The following is a 17,563-nucleotide window of genomic DNA, read 5'->3' on the forward strand; positions in this document are numbered from 1 at the left end:
AAAATCCAGCGGGTTCAAAACAAAGTTTTATCACAAAATCATCGTGACAATCTTAGTAAACCCAACAAACGCCCTAATAAATGCTTAAACTGAAATGACATTCATCCTTTTAAATTTAAAATGAAAATAATTTTCAAACACCTTTTCAAAGAAAGGCCCAAATATCAAAATTCGACAATGTATTTTCTTTTCAATTAATTTTACACAAATTTCACTAGAATCCATTAACGTTATAATTCTCTATCTTAATCCCTTTTATATTATTTAATATTACAGAATTTTAAATGATAATTTTAAGATACTCAAATAGATGAGTTTTTCTAAAATTTTCTAGTAAAAAGAAAGAAGTGGAAAGGAAATTTAAAAAAAATTGTTTTCATTCCCTTAATAAACTGAAAATAAACAAATCTGTTGGTAAGAAATTTTAAACATAAATTGCTGAAGAAACAGTTTTTATATATTTTTCTCGTAACTAAATTTGAGCTAGAAGAAACGTTTGAGAAAATTATGTGTTTGATGAAAAAATAGTTAATTAAACACTCAGATGCAATATTAATTCGACATTAGGATATCGAATTAAATTCAATATTAAATTAGGTGCTCCATTGTCAATGCTTACCATTCATAAATGCTTAGTTTTCATAATATATATAAAAAAAGATTTAAGTGTCAGAATAAAATGCAATGAGGAAGTTTCTTGACAAGAAAGCAAAGATATTTTTCTAAACTCCGCATTATGTTTTAAAGCAATATTTATAAACTAGTCAGCAATCTTCTATCAAGCAGAAATATCCTCTCAGGTCATTAAGCTTTAATATTATATACTATTCGTGCCCACAGTATTGCTTAACGTAATAATAAAACTGTTAAGATGTTCACAAAACTTTTTGCAATAAAACTTAGCTTTAAATTAATTACGTTTCTTGTCTTTTGCAGATCGTGAGAACCAGTCTATGCTTATCACGTAAGTAAAATTTTTTGTCATTTAAATGAATCAAATATCATATAAAAGTAGCAAATAAAACTTGAAAAGTTTAATACATTATTAAATGTAAGTTAATTTACAATGTTTAAGTCACTGATTCAGAACTAATGAATCTCTAAATAAATAAAGTTTGAAATGTAGGTATGTGACCACGTTCGAGATGAATCTTTGGAAAAATGCTCTAAAATAGTTATATTTTTAAATTTATGTATAAAAAAGATCGAAAAAACATGTGTGAAACCAAAATACACCAGTGAAAAGATAAAAGTTTTCTGAAAATTTAAAAAATTGCCTTTTCTTTTTAACTAAAAAGAGGTGTAAAGCAAAACATTTTAGTTCAGAAGTTTCTGAAATGTTTTGTTAACATTTTGCAAATGAAGAAGCATTTAGTCCCTCAACTAAAAATATCAGCTGTCCGCCGGTCCAGTTCTAAAATATCCGCGTTAAACTAATAAACAACATGAAATTTTCAATTTTATTACGCCTTGTGAAGCATTGAAAAAGCTATAGAATATTTCTAAATGAATAGATTACTTATTTTCTAGTTCAGAAACTGCATAAGATACCAAGAAATTATTATATCAAATTTGGACAAGAAATTAGATTAGATTTTAATTTATGATGTTTTCCATAAGGAAATTCAGCCAAAGATGAGAATTTAAGAAAATAGCATTTGGCGATATAAAATAGGATTAAAACGTATATAAAGAAAATATAAAAATAAATGTAACTTCTCAAAAAATTGACTTGGAAACAAAAGGCAAACAGTTTTATATATATATAAAAACTGTTCAAAGATTTAAAAATATTAAATTTAAAAAAAGTTCATATTTTTACTAAAAAATAACAGAACTTTCCAACGTAGTCGTCGCTTTTAAGTCATAAATTTCATGATAAAAGCACGTGTATCTCCGTGATTATTTATATTTGTGTGTTTATAACGTGTGACTGACTAATGTTAATTTATACCTACAGAGGAGAGTCTGGTGCCGGAAAGACTGAGAACACGAAGAAAGTAATTGCGTACTACGCCAACGTCGGCGCCTCCACAAAGAAGGGAGAAGTTAAGAAAGGAGTAAGTTTCTAATCAGAAAAACGTTCAAATTCTGGAATTTTATAATTCACTCAAAGTTCTTTATTTATAAAAATTGTAATATTCTTTCTATAAGTATCGTGATCATTCTAAAGATTAACATTTCCTTTAAAGATTAAAACGCATAAAAATACTATGTCTATAAAAATTGGAATCCAATAATAGTAATAATGTCATTCCAAAATAATCAAGCAAGCCTTTAAAACTAAAAAATATTGAAAATATAGAAAAGACTGTCTTGTCATAAAATTGAATGATCATTCAATCTTTATTTAAATGTGACTGAGAAATAATTTCAAACTATTGTATGAATGAGACAGTGCCCGGTGACGTGTGTTCGATTTTAACGAAATGCTTCGTTGCAGCCCTCTCTGGAAGATCAGGTCGTCCAGACTAACCCTGTTCTTGAGGCCTTCGGTAACGCAAAGACTGTGAGGAACGACAACTCCTCTCGTTTCGTAAGTAAAATGTTTTGCTTCGAAATGGATTTCTTTACTACTAAAAATAAAGATTCTGAAAATGGCTGCTAACTACTTTCTCTTTTTGAATAGGGTAAATTCATCCGTATTCACTTCGGTCCCATGGGCAAACTGGCCGGTGCTGATATTGAAACATGTAAGTCATGATTTATAGAAACTTATCCGAAAACACTCATACATGTATTATAAAAATGATCAGTAGCAAATTTACATCAGGGCTTCATAGGATCTAAAAGAAACTATTTCTTTAATTGCAGATCTATTGGAGAAAGCTCGTGTGATTTCCCAACAATCCCTTGAACGTTCTTACCATATCTTCTACCAGATGATGTCTGGAGGTGTTGCTAATATGAAGGGTAAGATCTCTTGATCCATTTCTAATGAATCGAAAAATGTCATTCAAAAACCTTTTGAATTAGTTTAACTCGCACTGAGTTTCACACGATCGGGGTTTTAAGTTTACCATTGACTCCTATTGAAGAATAAATTGTTTAATACATCCTTTCACGCACAATTGTTTAATACACACAATACACATAACATTACTTCGCATTTATGTTTCCAATTATTTTTCAGTTTAAATAAAGCTTAACATGTTTTGATAAATATTCTCTTCCCACGTACCAAAAACAACAGACTCTGAAACATCGTGATATAATTTTTTGATATCACCAAGACTTTTTTTCTGAAACGTAAATAAATATACCAAGATATAAATTTGTGATTATATCCACAGCATTACCGGATTTTACAAATGAAATCGGATTTAATTAAAATTCCAACTTCGCTTTCTCTTTGTAGTGATTTTGCAAATACACACGGTAACTACAGGTCAGCTTAAACTGCTTAATTAAGCTAATCCTGGGTTAAATCTCATTCATTAGTTTTCAATTATAGGAAAAAAGAGATTTTTTTAGAGAAAATTCTGTTATATTGTCAATTTTAAAATCTCAGTATGTACCGAAGTTGATTATTTTTAGTATTCTGAAATGATCGTTGAAAGTGTTTTTAAATGCAAGTGTTCTTGAGAATAGCATATTTCTGAAGAATGATTGATATTAATAGAAAATGACTTTTTCCCACTCAGAGATATGTCTGCTGTCCGACGATATTTATGACTATCACTTCGTGTCCCAGGGTAAAATTGAGATCCCTAATGTAGATGACGCCGAAGAAATGAGACTTACAGACGTAAGTATAAACCGAGAAATCATGGACTCAGCAAGGTGTCTCTCCCAGTCTCTTACTTTCAACTTCCCATCTCTTCTTTACCACAGTTCTACAGTATTAAACCTGAAAGTACCCCTCCACCACATGCAGCGTTTTTTTCTATCGGACTAAGTGAAGCTAGCTTTTTAATCGGATTAGCATATGAAGTGAAGCTAGAATATCGGTATAAAGAAATCGACAGTCTGCTTTCAAACGCGGAACTCAGCAGTGAAATGCTTTTAAAATTCAAATATTTTTTATGGGGGGGGGTAGGTGAGCTCGTGTCAGTAGACGGTTTTAGAAATTGATATTTCAGACCTTTAAAAACGCCTCTTTTAATTCACAGAAATTTGCTTGCTCTCCGACGATATCTATGACTATCACTTCGTGTCTCAGGGTAAAGTAGAAATTCCCGGTGTCGATGACGCAGAAGAAATGAGACTTACTGACGTGAGTATCAGCAGTCAAACGCTTGGCTCTGCTTGGCTGGCTCATCGGTGACCACTTTGTTGCTTTTTATTTTAGTTAACTGAAACTTATCATGAAGTTTTATTTATCTTCAGATTTTTAATGTCTTGAGAGATTCGAAATAAAGCTCAAGGCGAGAAAAATTCAAAAAGCAATAAAGAGGACACGATATTATTGCTGATCTTTTTTTTTGGCTGCTGCAACAATGCTGCTTCATGCTTTAGCTTCAAATCATCACGGTTTCTGCTTCTTTTTATTACTGCAATTGCTTTCGCTTTTAGAATAGTTGTAGTTTACAGATTAAGCTTTTTTTTTGCATTTTTTTTTGCTTATTTGTAGAATTATGTGGCTATTGCGTTTTTTGCTGCTTTTTTATTATTTTTATTATGCTATTTCGCGTTTTGCACTTGCTTTCGCTTTGCTTTTAGCTATTCAAGTATGAGCTTTTAAAAATATTAATTTTTGATGAAGCTTTTATTTATTTTTGCTTTACCTCGCTTATAGCTTCTGCTTTTTTAAAAAATATCAAAATAGAAGAGCTATTATTTGCTTATGAATTATGCTTTGCAAATCTTTAAATTTTAAGTTTTAAGATTTGTAAAGATATATTTTAAGTTTTAAGATTTACAAAGTTCCTGATATATTTTCACTATTAACATTTGAAAATAAGAAAGATTTCCTTTTTTTTTAATTTCTTTTACTAACTTGCCCTTCCTTTAAAATCTAAACTGCTATGAAATCTTAAAACTCTGATTTTGCATGGCCTTTAATTTCTGAAGACATATGCCTTTTTTTTATCTATTTAACTTTCAGCTTTTCTATTTCTAATGCATGATTTCACTATTTTTGTTTATAGACTAAATTAGTAAATGTTTTTATCAGTTAAATGTATTATGGAAAGAGAAAAACTTTTAGCAATTTAATAAAATGATATAATACTAAGCACTTAAATTTCCTATTTATAAAATTGCTCCTTTGCGCCTATTCGTGTAAAACTGAGCTAAATAATAATGAACAGCAATAACAAGTATTCTGGTATTTCAAACTATCTAAGATAAAATTTAGAATGAAAAAAATATCAGATTTACTAGACTTTAAAATAAGAAAATTTAATTTCATATAAGAATATCAAAGAAATTTTTATTTTAAAGTAGAGTGTCCTAAATAATTTCAAGGAGCTTTCCGGAAGCTATTAGTGTTAGTTTTTGTCATATTAATGCAATTTTTAAATTTTGCTTCAGATATATATTTTATATCTCAAAGATTTATAACTTAAAAAGATAAAGTTGTGACACATTCCTTGTCTATTAAATAGCATTTCATATCTTTAAATCAAAATATTTCATTAATGCAAAGAAGCAAATCGAATAACTTTCTCCCTTTCAATAATGCTGCTTATATACATAATTTTAAGATCAAAAATATTTAGATAGAATATTAAATAATGCAAATTTTAAAAATTAGATTTGAAATTCATTTTCTACTAAATGAATTTTATTTTCTAAATGCTGCAAAAAATAACAAACCACGCAAAACCCTAATTCATTTTCTAAAAAAATAGTAATAAAAATATAATTTTTTTATGGTATTTAAACTAAAAATCTAAGCTAAATTAAATAGAAATTTTCCAGAAAAAATCCTATGTGTAAAGTAAAATCATTTTAAAATAAAATTGCAAACAATTTGACGAAGAGACGACGCCTCCCCCATGTTAAGTAAGCCACATTTTTATCGCAACACAGGAAGCCTTCAACATCTTGGGCTTCAGTCAAGATTACAAGGATGAGATCTACAAGATCACTGCCGCTTGTATGCACATGGGTGAAATGAAATTCAAGCAGAGGCCCCGAGAAGAACAGGCTGAACCTGATGGTACTGAGGAAGGTGAGAAGATCGGCCACTTGTTGGGTATCAATGCCGCCGATTTGTACAAGAACTTATGCAAACCAAAGATCAAAGTCGGTGCTGAATTTGTGACACAAGGTCGTAGCGCTCAACAGGCAAGTACACTTCGAAAAATTACAAGTCATTGGATGCGAACGCTTATAATTTCTCCATTGACTGACGAAATTTGTGAAAACATTTTTTAGGTCGTGTACTCTCTTGGTGCCTTGGCTAAGGCATTCTTCGACAGGACCTTCAAGTGGTTGGTAAAGAAATTGAACGAGACCCTCGACACCCAACAGAAAAGACAACATTTCATTGGTGTACTGGATATTGCCGGTTTTGAGATCTTCGACGTGAGTATACTAATAGCCTAAAAGATTTTTTAAAAAGTCTTTGATTTAATATTCAAAGCTTTCTACTTTAGTAGATTATATATATCAGTGATTTCATATATAAATATAAAATGGACATTAAAAATACTGTTGTTTGATTAAGAGAGTTAGTTAATCTATATTTCATAATCAGAAAAAAATTGACCAATCTAAATTAATCGAAATAAATTAATGCCTAGAAATTTCCGTTCTAAGTTTAAATATAAATCTAAAAAATAAAACCCTAATTTTATGTCATAAACAAATTTAAGCTACATTATAATTTGAATAGGCTTAAATAACATTTGAATTTTATAAAATACTGTTAACGTGTTGAAAATAAGCAATAAATCATCTCTTATTCTAATAAACACAGTTTTTGAAAAATGGAAAGACGGTACTCCCCTTTCTTTACCCCTCCTTTCATTTTCTTCTATTACCTACTGTAATTTCCGATTCTCTACAATTTACAATTTATGAACTTTCTTTAACCCAAATCATACTTCCTCCTTCTGATCAAGTCTGTATTAATGCCCACAAATGTTAGATGCTTTTTAATTTTGGTTTTATTATTTAGAGTAGCAATAATTATTAGATGTAGAAGTTTAGATTTAAATGTAGCCATAAAACATTAAAATCGATGCATGATAGAATACATTTTAGTGATTAATCGACTCTTTAAAAAATAACGCGTTCAGAAAATAGTATGAAATTTCCAAATGCATTGCACGTATGTTAAAGATTTGTAAAAACAAATGAAAATAATTAAAATCTTTTAAATCTCTATCTTAAAATAATATATTTGTTCAATTTCAGAAAAAATTGTAATTTAAAGATATTAATTTTTTATTGTAGTTAATCAATTTTGTAAAAGCTAATGTTTAAAACAAATAAAATTTACCCTTCATGTACAAATATTATATATTTTAAATTACTATATAAAATGTGTTAGTGTATAAGACTTCAATTAAATAATACAAATTTAATTTGGTATTCTCAATATTCATTTATCTGAAAAATGAATATTTTGACAAATTTTAAATGAACAACTTGTTAAAAACGACTAAAATAATTTTAAAATATCTATTAGAAATTTTTAAAATAATTTATATATTAAAGTAAGTTAAGATAGAGTTTAACAACATGCACTGTAAATTATTTTAAATACTATTTATAATACAGCCTTAACTCTCTTTAGAAAGAAAAAAAAATCTTCGCTTTTATAGACATTAGTTCTTATTGTAAACTTTTCTCCAAGTTTAGTTTAGTTTTAGCTCTCCTTTAGTTTTAGCTCTCCCTTCTTTCATTTCTTCATTCTTGTTTCTGTGTCTACTTTTTCTGTATTCCTTTTCCTCACTTTCCCTCAGTTTAACGGCTTCGAACAGCTGTGTATCAATTTCACTAACGAAAAACTGCAGCAGTTCTTCAATCATCACATGTTCGTCCTGGAGCAAGAAGAGTACACTCGAGAGGGCATCGAATGGGTCTTCATTGACTTCGGCCTCGATCTTGCAGCTTGTATCGAACTGATAGAGAAGGTAAAACACGATAATCGCTGACGGCATGAGGACTCGCCGGCATGAACAAACCGCTGCTCAAAAACATTTGACGCTGCAAGCAATGCTTATTTTCTCTGAATCCGCTTATCCGAATGAAACAAAGACAGACCAAATGCTTATCGTTCAATTATTCGCTAATTTAAATGTTTTCAAATGCTTATTTCTTGCTCTGTGACAAATATTTCAGTCTCTTCTACGAAAATTTACAATCTGTACATTTCATTTGGTGGTTTTTAGATAACCACTTTCTAAATAACATCAATACCTTTATCATACGTTTGGAAGTTAAGAACCTCGAGTTCAAATCAAATCGGTTTCTAGATATGTCACCTGAAAACTGACGAGACTGGGATAATTGTTTTATTAAGCTAATTAATGAAAGCTATATATTTATTGAGCTCTTGCTTTTTTCCCCTTGCTTTTTTTGCCACTTTTGCCAAATCCTTGCAGTACAACGGCTTTGAACAGCTTTGCATCAACTTCACCAATGAAAAACTGCAGCAATTCTTCAACCATCACATGTTTGTACTGGAACAGGAAGAGTACAAACGTGAAGGTATCGATTGGGTCTTCATTGATTTTGGACTCGATCTTGCCGCTTGCATTGAGCTGATTGAGAAGGTAATGAGCATGCGCTGTTTTGCTTATTTTAATTTCTTCCGTAAACAGAACTTAAGTGTCATTTTTTTAAACAGAATGTAAACATTTTAAGCAATAATCAGCTTTAAATAAAAAAAAAAATATGCATTTAATACAGCTTTTTCTAAAATTTGCTTCGATTCATAAGAAAATGCTTTTCATTTTTATAAAGTTTTCTTTTGAAACTTTTATTTAAATAATAATTTTATTTGATATCAAATGAATTATTTAAAAATCAATGAAAAAAATATCTGTTCTTAACATTATCTGATTAAGAACAGATATTTGTTAAACTTCCTGTCATATATAAATGAATGATTTTTGTCATTTTGCTTTTCATTATTACAACTATTTAACTTTAAAGACTGATGCATGTTATAGCTCAGATGTCCTGTTTTTTTTCTTTCTGTATTTTAATCTACTTTGTCCAATGACAGCCTTTGGGTATCTTGTCCATCCTTGAGGAGGAGAGTATGTTCCCCAAAGCTACTGACAAGACATTCATCGATAAACTGAACTCCAACCACTTGGGCAAGTCTCCCAACTTCGTCAAGCCCAGACCACCAAAGCCCGGACAACAGGAGGCTCACTTTGCCATCGCTCATTACGCTGGAACTGTAAGTGGTTTAGGGATGCGTCATTTTCACTTCAAGTATTCCTGCTTCCAAAAATCATATTTTTAAAATTAACCTGAACTAAAAATTGCGAATTTAACATGCAAATTTGGAAAAACATATATCACAATTTAAAATTAAAATTTGAAAAATAAAATCCCTAATCAAAATTTTAAAAAATCTCCATATTTAATTTTACTAGAATAAGTGATTAAAAGAAAGCAAATGAAAAAATTATGATTTACTTTTGTGTCTCAAAAGAAATTGCTTGAAAAAATTCATTAAAGATACATGTAAAGAAAGGAGTCATGCTAATAATATCACCATCGAATATTACCGTGTGGAAAGTTTTAGTTTTTATCCAACTGATTAATAGATTAAAATTTAGGCTTTGATTTATTTGCTTACTGCAATGGCATTGACCACCGAGAGACACTTAGAAATCGTACCATCGCTTACTTGAAACGTTGCTCTTTTTTCTCCAAAGGTTCCTTACAATATAACCGGCTGGTTAGAGAAGAACAAGGATCCAGTCAATGACACTGTCGTCGATCAGTGCAAGAAGGGCTCCAACAAGTTGCTCACTGAGATCTTCGAGGACCATCCAGGTTTGGGAGGTGGTGAAGATGCCAAGGGAGGCAAAGGTGGTGGTGGCAGGAAGAAGGGTTCCGGTTTCCAGACTGTCTCCGGTCTTTACAGGGTAAATGCGAAACACTGTAGTTAATATAGCAAAGTAAATTATAAAAATACATAATTATATTCTAATTCTTAATTTTGAATATTTTTCTCTTGCAATGAGTATTATTAATTCATTTGGCTCTTACAAATAGATAATCTCTTAATGATTTGATGTCAACTATCCAAGAATTTTCTTTCATATTATAGTTGTGTCTTTTAATGTTCAAATAATACTAATTATAATTTTTATTTAAATAATTTATTAAGGTTTTTCTTGTAATATTTCATAGTTTGATGTTTTATCAAAATTATATTATAAGCACCTCTTACATTAAATTAATTTTACTGAATTTTTTTCTACTGCGCAATATTGCAATATTCTATATTATATAATTTTATGATAATGAGCAAATATGAGTAATATAAAATAAAATGAAATATAGCATTTACTTCGTAGTGATTTATTTAAAATGTGATATTCGTAATCCAGTATTATTCATTTTGTGTAAACTTACAACTACATAAATTTTATTATAATATTTTTATTTTATCAGAGAATTGCAGGGTAGGCGACATGTCGTTTACAGTAGAAATGAGTAAATCTACAAAATCCACAAATATAACAAGCAACTTATATAGTGGCTTAGAGCTTTGCAGATAGCTTTGGGAGTTGAAAGCTTTTTTTGGCCTTGTAGTATAGAGCTTGCTTTCTTGCTTTCCTAGAATTATATGTTTCAGTGTAACATTAAGTGCAATAAAAAATGTAGATTTTTTTAGCTTCTTGGATTTATATTCTTTATTGAAATATTTTAAAAAAATATTAGTATCTAATGCAATATAAGCTTTTAAAGCGATGCTAAAAATAAGTATCTAATATGACATCTAATATATTAACTTTTCGCTTTGGTAAGTGCTACAAATTGAACAATTAAAAACTCTTTTTGCAATTAACTTACAACTTGTTTTGTAACTTACAATTTATAATTTATTTTGTTTTAATGCATTGTAGTCTTATGCTTTCGCATTTTAAATAAGAAGAACTAGAAATCCAAATGTGTCTAATTATTCATTTTTTTTATGAAACTACATTCAAATGCTCAATATGAAAAATTTTAAAAAAAATGACAAATGCATTTAAAAAGATTTCTAGTTCTTTTGCTTAGTAGAAAATAAGCTTTTTTTTTCATGCAAAAAGTGCATAGTTTCTGCTTTTTGTGTATGTATTCTCTTTCTTCACATCTTGGCCCCTTTTCAACCAAGATAAAAGTCAGAGATTATCAAAAGAAGTACTTTAAATAGTTTGCTTTGCTTCTCCTAACTATAGGAACAGCTTAACAGGTTGATGGCCAGCTTGCACAGCACACAACCTCACTTTGTGCGTTGCATCATCCCCAACGAGTTGAAACAAGCAGGTAACTTCGAAAATTCGACAATCCCCAAACACTCGCCTGAACTCTCTCGATCCACCACCTCAAATCCCAACAGAAACTCTTCTGACCTTATTGTTTCCGAAATATTTTTCAATGCCTGCTCAAAACATTCATTTTCGTTCTTAATGCCTAATCACCACACTTTCTTCTGATTAAAAATTTTTTTTCAATGCCTGCTCATTTTACTCTTTCCGTTCATAATACTTTTCCGTCAACACTCCTCAATTCTTTCCTTTATTGAACACTATTTCCCAAATTTAAAAAAAATCTTCCAAGATTTCTTCCTGCAGGAAATGATTCGAAAAAAGCTACCCTTTAAAGGCATTCAGTGCGTACCCAGTAGAATAATCTCACGTAGCACAAAATTTCACACTCTCGAAAGAGGCAGGGTACATTTCAGGGAACCTTTTATGTTGTTGTTAACCTGATATATAATATTCCGTGTTTAATTGTCAAACAGGAACAATTAAACAAGTTGATGACCACCCTACGTAGCACTGCTCCTCACTTTGTCAGATGTATCATTCCCAACGAGACAAAATCTCCAGGTAAGCCATGAAATTTTAAGAAGCAGCTAGTGGTTGTAGCTTCTAGTTGCAGAAAACGCTTAAGGAAAGATGGATGCCATCTTAATTACTGCTTTGCTATAAATGCTTTTATATCTGCTAATTGATAAATTTTCCAATGCTTTCAAAGCTTCATTTGCAATCAAGTTCAAAAGCAAATTAAAAATTCAGCAGTTTTCTGAAAGTGCTTTTAGATAGCTTAAAAAAGAATTTACTGTTTTTCTTTACTAAGAAAGTGTTGCTTGAGCTTTAAAAATACAACTGAATTCTAATTAAAAGTACAGAAATTAAATTTTATATGCATTAATGGCTTTAAAGTTTAGTTGGTTATCTTAGCTGGCAACAATGATTTTTTGCTGCCTATTTGTGTCATGAGTGCAATTTATTTGTAAATATATGCATATATATTGTATTTAAAAATGGAAAAGCACTTAGTTTGGTGTAAAATGATGTGCTATCATTTCAAAGAAAAATTTTGAAAAAAAAAAAAAATTAAGATCCTACCTTCACAATGCATCTTCCTTTTTTCCTGAAATATTCATTTCCGCATCATCCTTTTCTCTTGCTGTCATGAACTTCCTTCTTGACCAACCATGAATCATTTTTCCTTCAACCAGGTATTCTTTCCCTTTTGATATTTATAAACCTGAAATTAAATATTTTAAAATTCCTTCCAATTTTAAGCTTTTTTTAACTTGATTATGTATATCTCTTAAAATTATTATTAATTTACCTGTTAAGCTATATAATTTTGATCTCATTATAAAAATTTAATAAACTTTTTAAGGATGAATATCGTTATAAAAAACATAAATTTAGACTATTAATCGTTAATGTTAAATTCATTTAAACAAGAACTTTTGAAATTACTTTTTTTATGATATAAAGAATATAAAATCGAAACGTAGATAATAATTCTTTTTTTAATGAGAACATAAAATCTCAGCAGAGATATAACTTTTATGACACTGAGAACATAAGATTTAAGCTGAAATGCTCTTTTTATTGTTGCTCGGATTATAAAATGGAAGTTTAAATATTCTTTAATACAGTGAGAATGTAAAACGTAAGTAAATTAGCTCACAGTTATTTCGCTAAACTGATGACGAAGGAACGAACATCTTGTTCATCTTGTTACGTGTTTCTACAGGTGTCATTGACGCTGGCTTGGTAATGCATCAGCTGACCTGCAATGGTGTACTTGAAGGAATCCGTATTTGCCGAAAAGGATTCCCCAACAGGATGATCTATCCTGATTTCAAACAACGGTAAAACAAAAAAAAAATTAAACTTTAAAACTATATAAGTAATTAGTTTTCTCAATAGGGCTTGCTACCAAGCGAATATGTTAAGTAATTCGAATTTTTGTCTTTGAACAGTTACACCATCTTGGCTGCCAGCGCTGTTCCCAAGGGATTCGTTGACGCAAAGAAGGTGGCTGAATCCGTATTGGAAGCCATTCAACTGGACAAGAATGACTACAGGCTCGGAAACACCAAGGTATAAAAAATTTTACTTCACGAAAACTTTTATTTTTTTACCACGGACATCTGATTTCCTTAACAAAAATTTCCATTACTTAACAAAAAATATAGAAAAATTCCATAAAAAAATCAGTCCTTTAATATATTTAAACAAACCTCTGACATTTCGTAGGCCACTACTTTGGGAATTTAAGAGAATTTTTTAAAAATATATATTCTTTAATAATCTGATTTACTATCCAGTTACTCTCCCTATAGGATAGTAGTAGAATTTCACTACCTCTAGGATAGTAAAAAAAAAAAAAAAAAAAAAAAAATAGTAGATTCTTTAGATTTTATACATTTAATAAAATTTAGTTCATTAAAAAATTATAGAAAGATATTGTTAGTACAGAGGCATGTATTAGTCAGTCTATAAGAGGTGGCCAGAGCAGAGGTTTGGCTACTTATATTATTATGACTAAAACTATCAGAGATAGTTTTCAGTCATGGATACAATGTAAGCCTGAAACAAATTTTTCATTCAGTTTCCCTTTTCCAGCACTTCCTCAATTTCCTGGTGTCTCCTTTTCCTCCCAATTACCTCCTACTCCCTTTATGGAAGAATCCCTATCACCTTCCTGTTCTGTGAGTTTCACCTTCCTGTATGGTGAGTTTCCGAAAGTGTAAAAAACAAACGATGGTAAATGATGGCTTCAGCGCTTCCTGTCTTTTTGCAAACTGAAAATAAAAGGCATCTTTTTTAATTCTGTGAAAAGCTCTAACTGCTGTTGTTTGATTTCAAATTTGCTTTAAAACATGCAATTAATGTTTTATTGCTATTTTATATAAATGAAATGCAATTCTTAAATTACTACGCAACTATCAGAAAGAAATTCTCAATTGTCCTTTCATTTATATTGATCAAGAAAGAATAAGTTCAATCAAATTGGAAGTTTAGATGAACTATTTAAAGTCAGTTAGATTAGCTTTAAAAAGAATTACAAATAATAATAAATTTTCTTTGAAGAAATTTTTATCATTCTATCTTTTAAAAGCATCCTTCCCCGATTTCTGTGTTTCTTGTGAAGATTAAACAGAACTAAGTTAATGTGTTCTATTCTGTGGGACGCGATTGCAATAAAATGAAAAATACTTTCCATAGTTTTTAAACTTTCTTAAAATGCTATACAAAGTTCAAAAATATTCATAACAAAAACAGGCGATTTAAATCATTTTTGCAGCTTGCTTACTAAATTAAATTTAAATATTTCTTAAATTAAATCTTCCACAAAAAACGTAAGCCGCGTTCAAAGATTGTATTTCGTAATAAAGTACCTCACATTATGCTGCATCTACTCAGGTATTCTTCCGTGCCGGTGTCTTGGGTCGTCTTGAAGAAATGCGTGATGACCGATTGGCCAAAATTGTCACATGGTTGCAAGCCTGGATTAGGTGGTACCTCAGCAAGAAGGAATTCAAGAAGCTGCAAGAACAAAGGTAAGTAGTCAATTACGTGTCAACATTACAATCTACATTCGCATCAAAGTGATTCATAGAAAGGTCAATTCACTGTTGTAAATTTTCTCATTTCAGAGTTGCCTTGCTCGTTATCCAGCGCAATCTCCGCAAATTCCTTCAACTCCGCAACTGGCTATGGTACAAACTGTACATCAAGGTGAGCATTTTGCATCATGTCTCAGATGGCATCTCCTGATTTTTCAAAAAAAAAAAATCATCCGTAATGGAGATTAAAAACTTGTACTTGTATTCCCCAGGTCAAACCTTTGCTCAGCATGGCCCGCGTAGAGGACGAAATGAAGGAACTGGAAGACAAGCTGAAGAAAGCTTTGGAATCTTTAGAAAAAGAGGAAAAGCTTAGGAAGGATTTGGAACACCAAAATGTCAAGCTTCTCCAAGAGAAGAACGATATTTTCTTGCAACTCGAATCTGAGAGGACAGGATCTGGAGATCTTGAGGAGCGTCTGGCCAAGACCATCTCTATCAAGAATGACTTGGAAGGACAACTGCAGGTTTGTGAAACTTATATGAAAATAGGATTAGAAATATCAGTGGATAAAATCAAAACTTTAATTTCCAGTTTTTAAAAAAATCACCATTTTAAAAATAATCAAATTCATCTTATAATTCGCATTTTCTCTTTGAATCCTTATATGTATTCTGGTAACTTACGGTTAATATAGAACACAAGATCCTAAAATTACAATTATAACTTTCATAATACCGAATAGAAATTCCTTCTAAGCGTACACTGCTGTTAGCGACATCCGGAATAAAGTATCTTCTTCAAAGAGATTTTATAATGCAGCTGTAAATCAACTGTACATCCTAGCTCTCGAATTCTGTAAAGAAATTAAATATGCAATTATCTTACTATTCGAGAATCGTAACACTTAGCTGAGAGTTCCTTGTAAGAAACAAAGAAAGGGATTATTTGAAAAGTAAAGAGTTCCTTCTCTTATTTTAAGTGGAAAGACAGACACTGAAGCATTGATTGAATCGAGAGTTTTTTAACTTACGTTTTGCATCAATAAGATTGCCAGTGACATTTCTTAGTAGAAGAAAACATGTTATTTTTATATAAGAATCCATGACATCAGTTTTCAATTCATCATCCAAATATGCAGATAAATTGTAAGATCTACTAATGTGGTGCTGTTGAGACGTGAAGAGGATTAGTAAATATATTATCTATTTTATAGATATATTTTATTCTAATTTAAGTATGAGTTTGCAAATGAAATGGCTCATTTTTTGTTAAAAATAATTAAAAATTTTTTTTTAATAAATTAAAAAAAAAGAATGTGGAATGATATATTTAAAAGAAAGGATGGTTAAAATTTTACATATTGGCACATTCACCCGTCACAGAGTTTGAACATCTTTCTATTTTGGCTAACAGGGTCTGTGAGGGTTCAATTTAGTCTTGAAGAGTTCCCTTGTTTTCTGATGAAAAGTCACCTGACTATCGCATTAACCTAGTAATTATGGGTGATAATGCGATATTTTTAGATTGATGAATTTTACAGACAAGAATCAGTGCTCACTTTAAAATAGAATATCAAAATTTAGAGCTGTCCAAAAGAATATTTGGAAATTGTCCAGGAAACATCTCAAGGAAGTTTCAACTTCCGCAATGGGAAACAACATACTGAGATGATGAATGTTCCACACCCACGCCTGAGGATTCATAATTCCTTTCCACCTGGAGATAAGAATATAGAATATTGGATGAATCTGAAAAGGAACTAATCAAATAATTAATCAATCCATATTCATCTATATTCATTAATATTCTGTTTCTTACAAACGCAAATAAAAAAATCGATGAAAAAATTATTTTAAGCTGTTACCAATATTAAGAAGTAATAAAATTAAAAAATGTCAATTTAAGAAGGAGTCTTCTGTTATTTTTAGATTGTAAAAATAGAGCATTGAATTTCTCTTTCGGAAGACCAATTTTATTATAAACTCATTATTAAAAAAAGATTGAAGAATATTTCAATAATGCTATAAATATAACAGTCTTATTTTTTATTAAGTATACATTTTTCCTATTCATTATTATTTTATGGCAATATTTCTTAATTATGAGTATATTTTATAATTCAGTTAAATTACTATAATGAACTTATTAGTAGTTTGTAAATTAATATGCGCTAAAAAAAAACCAATCCAAAGTAGAAATGAGAATATAAATGAAAGTGATGTCTGTTTCTTTTCACTGACACATTTTGTTTTAATTTCGAAAACATGTGTATTCTCCCTTTCTCTGTTCTAAAGAAAATGCTAAAATTTCTGAGGCATAGCAGAGGTACTCGTTCCCTTGTGCTTCTGATTCAACATTTGAAACACATTTTAAAAGTATTGGTAAAAATATCTTCGAAATTATTTTTTCTTACAACCATGTAACTTCCCCTTTCTGTATGACGAATGTCTCTCTCTCTGTTTTGGCATCTTAACCACCGATGATTAATATCTTGACAGCGAATCTCGGCAATCTGTTTAACAGGCGGGGTACGAAAAATTAAAAAAAAAAAAAAAAAGAGTGTCCCAGAGCAAAACCGAACGTGTAACGTGAACCCCTTCCACTTGTTTTTT

At 30.2% G+C, this 17,563-nt stretch overlaps 1 protein-coding gene and 1 long non-coding RNA gene across 9 annotated transcripts in view; one reads left to right on the forward strand and one right to left on the reverse strand.

The window, feature by feature from the left end:
- LOC129981640 (myosin heavy chain, muscle-like) overlaps positions 1–17,563 on the forward strand; it is a 35,392-nt gene that overhangs the window by 6,949 nt on the left and 10,880 nt on the right. For 2 of the 8 annotated variants that reach the window (XM_056092564.1, XM_056092563.1), the window contains exons 5-21: positions 937–964; positions 1,961–2,060; positions 2,444–2,536; positions 2,630–2,693; positions 2,815–2,913; positions 4,113–4,216; positions 5,977–6,234; positions 6,325–6,474; positions 8,502–8,672; positions 9,128–9,307; positions 9,792–10,004; positions 11,307–11,394; positions 13,129–13,246; positions 13,358–13,478; positions 14,805–14,941; positions 15,038–15,119; positions 15,220–15,474. In XM_056092564.1, coding sequence (XP_055948539.1) covers positions 937–964; positions 1,961–2,060; positions 2,444–2,536; positions 2,630–2,693; positions 2,815–2,913; positions 4,113–4,216; positions 5,977–6,234; positions 6,325–6,474; positions 8,502–8,672; positions 9,128–9,307; positions 9,792–10,004; positions 11,307–11,394; positions 13,129–13,246; positions 13,358–13,478; positions 14,805–14,941; positions 15,038–15,119; positions 15,220–15,474 — 2,261 coding nt within the window. Of the gene's footprint in view, positions 1–936; positions 965–1,960; positions 2,061–2,443; positions 2,537–2,629; positions 2,694–2,814; positions 2,914–3,644; positions 3,749–4,112; positions 4,217–5,976; positions 6,235–6,324; positions 6,475–7,859; positions 8,031–8,501; positions 8,673–9,127; positions 9,308–9,791; positions 10,005–11,306; positions 11,395–11,872; positions 11,961–13,128; positions 13,247–13,357; positions 13,479–14,804; positions 14,942–15,037; positions 15,120–15,219; positions 15,475–17,563 lie in introns of all 8 variants that reach the window. The other 6 variants (XM_056092559.1, XM_056092560.1, XM_056092562.1 and 3 more) reach the window with 6 other exon arrangements.
- LOC129981641 (uncharacterized) lies at positions 9,209–9,871 on the reverse strand. The gene is made up of 2 exons (XR_008785334.1): positions 9,764–9,871; positions 9,209–9,348 (listed from the first exon to the last, which is right to left on the reverse strand). It is a non-coding gene; the product is annotated as an uncharacterized LOC129981641 (long non-coding RNA).

This window comes from Argiope bruennichi, chromosome 8 (genome assembly GCF_947563725.1).
Source record: "Argiope bruennichi chromosome 8, qqArgBrue1.1, whole genome shotgun sequence".
NCBI classification, from domain to species: domain Eukaryota; kingdom Metazoa; phylum Arthropoda; class Arachnida; order Araneae; family Araneidae; genus Argiope; species Argiope bruennichi.